At 35.9% G+C, this 10298-nt stretch overlaps 1 protein-coding gene across 1 annotated transcript; it reads right to left on the bottom strand.

The window, feature by feature from the left end:
* Window positions 1-5355: 5355 nt before the first annotated feature.
* Window positions 5356-7336, bottom strand: LOC111457233 (probable pectate lyase 5). The gene is made up of 3 exons (XM_023099422.1): window positions 7174-7336; window positions 6195-7080; window positions 5356-5830 (listed from the first exon to the last, which is right to left on the bottom strand). Exons 1-3 carry the CDS (start codon window positions 7296-7298, stop codon window positions 5609-5611), a joined length of 1233 nt encoding a protein of 410 aa, XP_022955190.1. The 5' UTR covers window positions 7299-7336; the 3' UTR covers window positions 5356-5608.
* Window positions 7337-10298: the final 2962 nt, after the last annotated feature.

The following is a 10298-nucleotide window of genomic DNA, read 5'->3' on the forward strand; positions in this document are numbered from 1 at the left end:
TATATATATATATATATATATATATATATATATATATATATATATATATATATATATATATATATATATATATATATATATATATATATATACATATAGTTGCACGATTAGAGCGATCGGTTTTGGGTAAAATAGAAAGAACTCAAAGATTCCACCTCTAGAAAGCACCTACACCTAATAGCTTAAGCCGCTGTTGCCATTTTCTCGCTGACCCATCATGCAAAAGGTATGCCGTTAGAATGAGTGCGCTTTACTAAGAGAATCTCAAGTAAAGGCTTGCCGGTTTTCTCCTATGGGTCGAGCTACTTCACTCCTTCAACCGACTGTTCGCATCGTATCTCAAGTTCTCTATATCACTTCCTAAATAGGGCTCTTTTCACCTTTCCCTCACGGTACTTATACGCTATCGATCATTAAGGAATACTTAGGCTTAGAGGATGCTCCCCCTTTCTCACGTAAAAGTGATCAGATTTCGAACACGTCACATTTTATAAGTTGCCCCACATTTTGTTGAAATTACAAAACTTACCCAAATTTAATGAACACAAAGGGAATCTTAGCTAGTTTGTTTGTGCAAATTCTACCTTTTGTTTAGCAAAGTCGTTACCTAACAACCAACGAAAAAACAACCTACGAAGAAATTAACTAACTACCATCCCAAAAGTTAAGGAAATATGATTGAAGTTAGTCACCAACTTACCTCTCCTTCTCTTTCTTGTTCATATTTTCTTATTGAAGATATATGCCCTAACATCGCCATTCGAGAACTATAGTAATCCTTATAATGGTCACCCGAGAGAGAATCGAAGGCTGATGACATCTCGGGACTTAGAATGACATCACAAAATATGGGTCGTGTTATTGAGAATCAAGATGATGAGACGAGATGCACCACTTAAGTTAAAAGATCTTGACCTAGAACGGAGGCAAGTCAGCTAGAGCTACAACGACGACATATATGGTCGAGCAAGCTCAGTTTCTCACTTATTTCTAGATATTATACAAGTCAGCCCAATGCAAGTAACTCGTTCAAATGGTCGAAAGTTTAAATTTTCTCATACCCAGATGATATGAGAAGAATCGTTGTATATACACGTTGTTCATAAGAAGAACCGAGACCTGTACTGAATTTTCATTAGCTATTGATATTGGAGTACACGAACAATAATTGACGTCATTTATTCATGAATCTAAGTATTGAAAAGTGAAGGAATTATTGGTTTAGATGAAACGTTAAGGTCAAAAGAGTGGGGGACAAACCCAAAAATGCACATGGAGCTTCAACTATGGCTTTGTGAACGTCTAATCTAAATGGTCTTAATCCAATGTGCCCTTCCCCCCACGTGTCATTCCAACCCTAAAATCTCCCACTACGTTCGGTTCAGTCCCGTTCAATTTTACTTGTGGGTTCAAAAGCTATCGTATCAAATGTAGAGCTGAGTAGAGGGACGTAGGATGGAGAAGAACAATTACTCGGTTTTTAGTTGACGTGAATTGAAAAGCACACCTAAGATTCTTAAGATTTCGTAGTTGTCCCGACCTACGTTTTTAGGGTTGAAATTTTGCATGTGTAAAAGGTCAGTGAGACTGTCTCTCGTTTTTTCAACCTCTCCCTAAACGGGGTTCTACCGACGCCACTCTCATTGTACAAAAGCTTTAATCAATTCCGAATATAATCTGAATAACTCGAGAAGAACACAACATCATAAAATTTTGCGTTCAATTATTGCTAAATTTTAAAATTTTAAATTGATACGTTACAATAAATTAAATATTTTTTTAATATTAAATTTATATTTATTTATACTCTTTTATAATATTTATTATTTTCTTGAAAAGAGGTTTGGAAGATAAGCATGCATTTATTTATTAATTTTTATATATTATTTTAGTTATAAAATGTGTATTTCAAGGCACTGGAATTATGGGGTTCTGTTACCATATTTAAATTAATTTGAGGGTTTTCCTAATTTAGAATAATATGATTATTTTTTGGATAAATTAAATTAGAATTTTTTTTTAAATTTCCTTTAATTATATTAGTAAATATCGCTATCAATTATAATATTATAGCAATAAACTATGTTCCTATTCTTTAATTAAATTGCATTAATTTAAATACCATATATAGTAAGCCCTTAATTAGTTTAGGTATACTAATTTTAAAATTTAATGATATTTTTATCGATGATATATGTATTAAATAGTTATGTGAACCTGGTCAAATTGGTTCGAGAGGTTGAATGCAATATTTATGTAGAACAAAGTGAAGTCGATTGACATTTGCAGAAACAGAATGTCTAGCACCGGTGTGGAGCTTTCCCAGTATCTTCGACAATTAAATCAGTGATGTGCCCAGAATAGTATGTAAACTGAGATTGAGATGTTTTTCGTACCAAGACTGTACATGAGGTATTTTTCGGCATGCTCCCCGAATTGACTGCCTAGCTTCGGGGAGTCTATTTTCCTTTTCCAGCAAGCTATTTAGGCTTTACTGTGAGATCCCAGATCGTTTTGATAGGAGAATGAATCATTTTTATAAGGGCGTGGAAACTTTTCACTAGTAGAAGTATTTTAAAAACCTTGAGGAGAATCAAGAAGGGGAAAATCCAAAGAGGACAATTGCTAAGAGTATGCTTGGGATGTTACAAATGTTATCAGAGCTAGAGAGCGAGGATGCTAAGCTATGAAGGGGGGTGGGCGCCGAACGATGTGCTAATGAGGACGTTAGGCCCTGAATGGGTGAATTGTGAGATCCTACATCGATTGGAGAGAAGAACGAGTGAACCCTGAAGAGGGGTGAATTATGAGATCTCACATCAGTTAGAGTAGAGCGAAACATTCTTTATAAGGATATGGAAACTTCTCCGTAACAGATGCATTTTAAAAACTTTGAGGGAAAACCCAGAAGGGAAAATTCAAAAATGACGATATCAGCTAGCGATGGGCACCGGTTGAGCTTCTTCTTAGTATCAGTTAGCCAAATTACGACCAAATACGTGCAAATTTTGTTGCCTAAATTGTCTCTTATGTAACGTTAGAGACTAATTAAATACATACCAATCTTAACCGTTCAACACTAATACCGTAGTATTACGACGGGCACTAAAATCTTGAATAGGGTTGTAAATGGGCATAGTCAAGAGGGCATTTAGACATTGATATAATGAGGTGTTTGAAGACATAAATGGTGGCATGTGCTTTGCCAATAAACATGACCTGTCTTGTGAAACCCTCAATTAATGTTCACAAACAAAGCCATCAACACAAGCTTTGGACCCCTAAAATTTCACACATATACCCACCACACCCACTTCCTCTAATGCCATGTGCTTTGCTTTTTGCCTCTTCTTTCCTCTCTTTAGCCCCCCGTTCCCACCATCGTCATCAATGGATCGGGTTTATCCAACTCCTAAAGAACTGAAGATTCACGTTCCAAAAAATTTAAGTCCATCCGACCTAACTTTTAGATTTGTCTCGTTCAATTCAAGTTTGGGTCAAGTTACAGTTGGGTTTGGTCGACCTATTGAACTAATCTGTCCAATACCTTTTTTATTTTTTTAATTAAATATTGTTAAAGTAAATTGAATTTTTAACCCTATTATACTAAAAAATGGTTTGAAGGTTATTTTCGTCCATATTTTTTCGGTTTTGATTTTGATTCGTTTTCGACTTTATATTTTTAAAAAGAATATGAACTAAAATCGACTGAATTGACCAAAGTAGACGTATGGACAGTAAAATGACCAAAATAATATTTAAATAAAAAAAAATCATATTTTGTATTTTTTTTCTTATTTTAATTTCAAATTTTAAATTTTAAAAAAATTAATTAATATATTAATAAGCTAGTTTGAATAGGTATAGTAACTAATGTGAATGGTCAAAAGTAGGCTCGTAAAAGTAAAATGGCACATGAGATGTAGTGGGCATTTTGTCTTTTTACCGAAATTCTCGTAATTAAAATTTTCACTTTATTTTCACTTTTTTTCATATATCGATGTAGAAATTAATAAAATATATTATATAATAATAATAAATTTCACTTTTTATGGCGCCAATATCGTGTTAATTAAAAAAGTAATAAAGTTATTTCGAGATATTCAATTCCCTTGTAATTAAAGTTACATGATACCTTACCTTAGATTTATTTCGTTTTTATAAAGTTTCAAAAGATCTATTATTACCTCAAAATTAAATAATAATAATAATAATATCTCCAATTTTATTTTAATATTTTCACGAAAATATTTTGGTTTCAAACCTGAAAATAAATCGTCCACTTCAACAATTTCATGTCCCGAATCATCGGCATTTTTATTATAGTTATTGTAAAAGTTCGAACCGACCGCTAAAAAACATTATATTTTTTAGATTTTCCATCAAAATTTTAAAACATGTCTATTAGGGAGAGATTTTTACTTCTTGAATGTTTTGTTCCTCTTTCCAAGGGCAACAAATGGGCATATCAGAAAAAGTTATCTGTCTATTAGGAAAGGTTTTCTGTGATGTCTCACATTGGTTGAGGAGGAGAACAAAACATCATCTATAACGGTGTGGAAACCTTCCCTAGTAGACGCGTTTTAAAGACGTGAGGGGAAGCCAAAAAGGGCAAGTCCAGAGAAGACAATATCTGCTAGCGGTGGATCTGGGTCATTACAAATGGTATCAGAGACAGACACCGGACGATGTGTCAGCCTTCTCGCTGTTCCTCAAAAGGGAAAGCCCAAAGAGGACAATATCTAGTGGTGGTCTAAGCCATTACAAATGGTATTAAAGCCAGACACTGGACGATGTGTCAGCCTTCTCGTTATTCCCCGAAAGGGAAAGCCCAAAGAGGACAATATCTGCTAGTGGTGGGTCTAGGTCGTTACATTTTCACACCCTTATAACAAATATTTCGTTCGTCTCTCTAGAATTGATATCATATTGTTCGAAGAACCCTAGATAATATCAGAGTGGGGTCGTCAACAAGGCGAGATGGAAGCCTTCATTCGTTTTTCGATCGTGAAGTAAACCCTTTAAGGATAACAGACAGTTTACGTGAATCGAAAAGTCAAACTCTTATTCGAGGAATCAGATCGTTGACGTCAAGTAAGAAAAAAACATAAATAGTGAACAATTTACTTCAATTAGAAAGTCACCACCGCTCCTATTCAAGGAAGCTTACTGTAAATGACAACAAGTCGGAAATAACATATACTACTAAAAAAAACCCGACATGAAAATTAGAGGAATGAATAAATGTCTTAGCATAGGAGACGTAACGTTGAATTATATAATTAATTTAAAAAATTAAGGAATATAAATTTTAATATTAGTAATAAAATAAACAGAGAAAATGGGAAATTGGGATTACTAAATCAAAATATCAACTCTTCTGCATTTGACTTTGATATGAGACCATTGAGGTTCTTAAAAGGAAGCCCCCAATAGTTCCAATAATTACATGCGGAGGTTGTATATTGCAATAATTATAAAAACAACCCAAAAACAAAATTAATTATAAAAAGAGCCCAAAAAACATAAATTAAAGAATCAGATTGACTGACCCTTAATGGTTCACTTTTTAGTCTTTTTTTTTTTTGGTTTAATTAATGAGTAATAATCAGCAGCGGGAGCCCTTTCTGCAGTTCAGTGCACCCGCATTGGTCGTAATTGTCCCGACCAGCGACGACGGCCTCGCCCCTAAGCTCGACGCTCTAGCATAGCTCGACGACGCTCCGGCGCCGGAAGCCGTGAAAAACGCACCGTTCACCATCATATCCCCTTCCGACCTCCAATTCCAATGCTTCCACTCACTCTCGGGCGCATCCTCATACTTTGTCACCTGTCGTTTCGTCAAAATCCATATTAAAAACTCAAAAAATTCCCATTTTTCAAATGGGTATCTCGAAGATCATTGAAAGAAAGACCCACGTTCCATAATTTAGAGAATAATCATGTAGAAAGAGCTCAAATCAAACTCATAAGAGTCGTGATTCCTAACATAGTATTAGAACCATGCCCTAAAATTAGTGACTGAGTGTCGAACAAAGAGTATGCTTTGTTCGAGAGCTCTAAAGAAAGGAGTCGAGCCTCAATTAATAAGAGTGTTTGAGGGTTTTGTAGGCCTTCGGAGAATCCCTACTAATTTAGAGGATAGTTATGAGTTTATGAGTAAAAGAACGACTTAAAATTTGTGTTTTTTTTACCTCTTTGCTGAATCTGTCGTTAGGAGCTACAAATCTGTTGCCTTGACTGTTAATGGTCGGAGCAGCACTTCCTCCAATGGCGTACATTTCCCAATGCGTGTAGTCATTGTTCACCACGTGAAAATACCCATGTCGGCATCTGGGCATTCGTTGAACAAGCCCTTCACCGAAGTGGTTAAAAGCTATGGTGACCTGCATATTCTTATCTTGAGTATACGAATCACTATGTCCAAGCAACATCACTTTATCATGATGCGTCATGTAATTGTTCGAAATCGTAATCGCCGTCGACCCATGAATCGCATCGATCAACCCATCATTACAGTTGGACAACGAGCAGTGATCCACCCAGACATGGCTGCCGCCGAAGATTGAAACGCCGTCGCCGTCGGAGATAGTTCGGAACCCAAAATGTCTTGGGGAATCTCTCACGTCTGTGTTTCCTCCTTGCTTGCAATCGTGAATGTTCAAGCCATGGATTATGATGTTCGTTACGTATTGAATTGTAATGCAGGGGCCGCCGGCGATGTGGACGCTGGCGCCACGGCCGTCGATGGTTTTGAATGAGTTCATGATTAGTTCCTCTTTTAATCGGATTACCATATCGCGAGCGAAGATGATCCAGAGGGGTTCGTCTTGGATTACGGCGTACCGGAGAGTTCCCGGTTTTGGGTTAACGGGATCGTCGTCGCCGGAATCGGTGACGACGTAGATTTTACCGTCACGGCCGCCGATGGCGTTTTTGCCGAATCCGATTCCACAGTCGGCTAATCTCTGGCGATTCTTCTCCCAATTTGAATCGCACCGCCAGCAATCGTCGATCGGATTTCCCGTTCCACATGAAAGATATCCCAAATTCCTCCGCTTTGTCGCGTTGATTATGCTCCTGTAACGTCCGAGACCGACCGGAGTTCAAAACAGAGCTAAAACAGAGGAAAAACAGGGGAAGAAGAAATCGATAAATGTCGTGTTGTTTTACCTGTGTACTTCTTCAACGACGAGTTCGGGGTTCTGTACGGCGGCCGGAGCGGCGGAGAGGGTGGTGGAGAGAGAGGAAAGGAGGAAGAGAGAGATTAGAGAGAGAAAAAGTGTTGGCGGCGCCATTTTCAAAGAGTGGGAATTGAAGGAGTGAGAGGTGAGAAAAAACAGAGGAAGGTGGAGGAGTATATAAAGAGATTAATGGCGTAATTAAATTAAATTATATTATACTAAACATGTGGGGCCCACAAGGGGGGGCTTGATTTCACTGGAATTACGGGATTCCAAGCGGGTAGTTTTGGCCGTTAAGTAAGACCTGAATAATCATAGGCGCTTGGCCCTAGCTGTAAATATATATTTTAAATTAAATTAAATAAATAAACTCTCTTGTGCAGTGGGGACCACTTGTGGGGACAGGTGTTTTATTGTCATTTTTTTTTCAATTAAATTTTAGGTAAAAATCATTTTCATTTCAACCTTAAACATTGGATTCTTCTTAATTAATAAGATTTTTAATTTTTTTTAATAGGTAAATAAATTCAAATTCAACTACCACGGAGACACGTGAAGATGGACAGACGAGAGGAAGATTTTGAAAACCTCTTCCCGACACGTTTTAAATTTTTGAAGGGAAGATTTTGAAGAAAAACCTTAAAAAGAACAATATCTACTAGTAGAGGACTTTAGATATACAAATGGTATCAAAACTAGTCACCAGACGGTGTGATACACTGGTTGAATTAGGACTAAACCCTCTCCATAGTAGGCACGCTTTAAAATCGTGAGGTTGATGACGGTTTGTAACGGGTCAAAACGAACATTTACTAACGGATGATTTGTTAAACTGATTTCAAAATTTTGCCCATTGGAGCTTAATGAGACTTGGTTAATTCGCAAAAGTCAACATTATACGGTCAACCCCGAATTGGCCTAGCTAATCCGAACATAAAAAAAATGATCAAACTAAAGATCATACATGGAGATTAATGAGCCTAAGTAGTTAATTCGCAAAAATCCACATTATGGTGTCAACCTCGAATTAATAAACGAAAACTATCACTCAAGAACAGTGAAAAAGAGGGTTGACCAAAGTCAACTAGAACGTTTTTCAAATAAAACTAATAAAACATATGGATGGTTATATCATGAAAATTAGGATTCCACTTTAAAAAAAAATTAAGAATATAAATTGAATTTTATTTTTAGTTATTTATTTATTTATTTTGAGGATAACTAATTAATTTATATTATGAACTTGAAACATTAAATATTTATATTAAATTCCCATAAATCCCCAAGTAACAGCGCGAACTAGGATCATTTAATTTTAAATTTCACACACATATATATATATATATATAAATTAATTAATTAGATATAAAATATTTTATTAGTTGATTATATGAAATTGTTCTAATATTTTGTTTATTTATTTTTTTATTTGACCAAACAAAAGAAAAAAAAAATCATATTCAATGTTTTTCTTTTTAAAATCAAATGACAACATAATTGAAAAACGTCCTAAACTTTAACAATACAATTGAACCTATGTTGTTTCTTTGACCATCGTATCGTAAAGAAATCAATTGAACTAATTTAAACTCAAAAGGGTCGAGTGTGCAATTGAACGTCTTTGACGAACAGTGCAATCAACCCATGATGGGTCGGGTGATTCTTCACCTGTATTTCGATAAGACACGAGAAATTCTACTGAAATGTATTTCATTAGACTACCCGTTCACATACCCACGATTATTTTCTCTCTTACTCACTGTATCGAACTACGGATATATCTTGAAATAAAAATTAATATTTTATAATAAATGTAGCAACAAAGTTGGGGAAAATAATTAAATGGAGTAAAAGATTGGTGAAGCATTATTGAAAAGAGAAGCGTGGGTAAGAAAAAGAGAAGACATCCATGTTCTCCTCGCAATTTAAAGACTTCCCATTTACTCTAAACTCTATTCCCAATAAAATAACTTATTTTATTTATTTACATTATTCCCCATCATTTTTCTCCCGATAAAATCATTAATTTACATCCATGCCTCCCTTTCTCGAACTTCTCAGATAGAGCGTTTCTGTAACAGTTAAAGTCCACCACTAACAGATATTATCTTTTTCTTCTGGGTTTCGTTCAAGATTGCTGGAGATTTCGTTCCCCTCTCCAACCGATGTAGGATCTCACAATCCACTCTTCTTGTGGGTCAACGTCTTTTCTACCACACCGCTCTCTTTTGAGCTTTCCCTCAAGGTTTCAAAACGAGTCTACTGGGGATTTCGTTCCCCTCTCCAACCGACGTGGGATCTCAGAATCCACCCTCTTACGGGCCAACATCCTTTCTACCACACCACTCTCTTCTGAGCTTTCCCTCAAGGTTTCAAAACGCGTCTACTGGGAATTTCGTTCTCCTCTCCAATCAATGTGAGATCTCATAATCCACCCATCTTGGGGGACAACGTCATTTCTAGCACATCGCCCGGTGTTTGGCTTTGATACCAGTAGATATTGTCATCTTTGAGCTTTCCCTTTTAGGCTTCCCCTCATAGTTTTAAAAAGCCTTTGATAAGAAATGTTTCGTTTTCCACTCTAACCAATGTGGGTTCTCACAGTTTCCGACCATAATCTTCTTCTGGGTTTTCCTCAAGGTTTTAAAACACGTCTATTGAGGATTTTGTTCCCCTCTCCAAATGCTCATTTCTAGCACACCACCCGGTGTTTGGCTTTGTTACCATTTGTAACATCTCAAATCTACCGCTACTAAATATTATCCTCTTCCGACTTCCCCTCGTGGTTTTAAAACGTGTTTGATAGGAAGAGGTTTCCACACCCTTATAAAAATTGTTTCATTTCCCTCTCCAACTAGAGTGGAATCTCGCTGCTTTTGACCATAATCTTCTCAAAGTTCAATGACTAAACAGTGATTTTCGTTTACAAGAAGTGAGGATAGGATGGTGTAATGTCTTAGCCAGTTTGTCGAACGTGTCCAACTAGTGGAGTTAGACAGTGAAGTTCGAACTCGAGAAAATTATAATATAGAAATATCTTATTACATAAATATATATATATATATATATATATATATATATATATATATATATATATATATATATATATATAAG

The sequence above is a fragment of the Cucurbita moschata genome, unplaced genomic scaffold, assembly GCF_002738365.1.
Source record: "Cucurbita moschata cultivar Rifu unplaced genomic scaffold, Cmos_1.0 Cmo_Scf00019, whole genome shotgun sequence".
Lineage (NCBI taxonomy): Eukaryota > Viridiplantae > Streptophyta > Magnoliopsida > Cucurbitales > Cucurbitaceae > Cucurbita > Cucurbita moschata.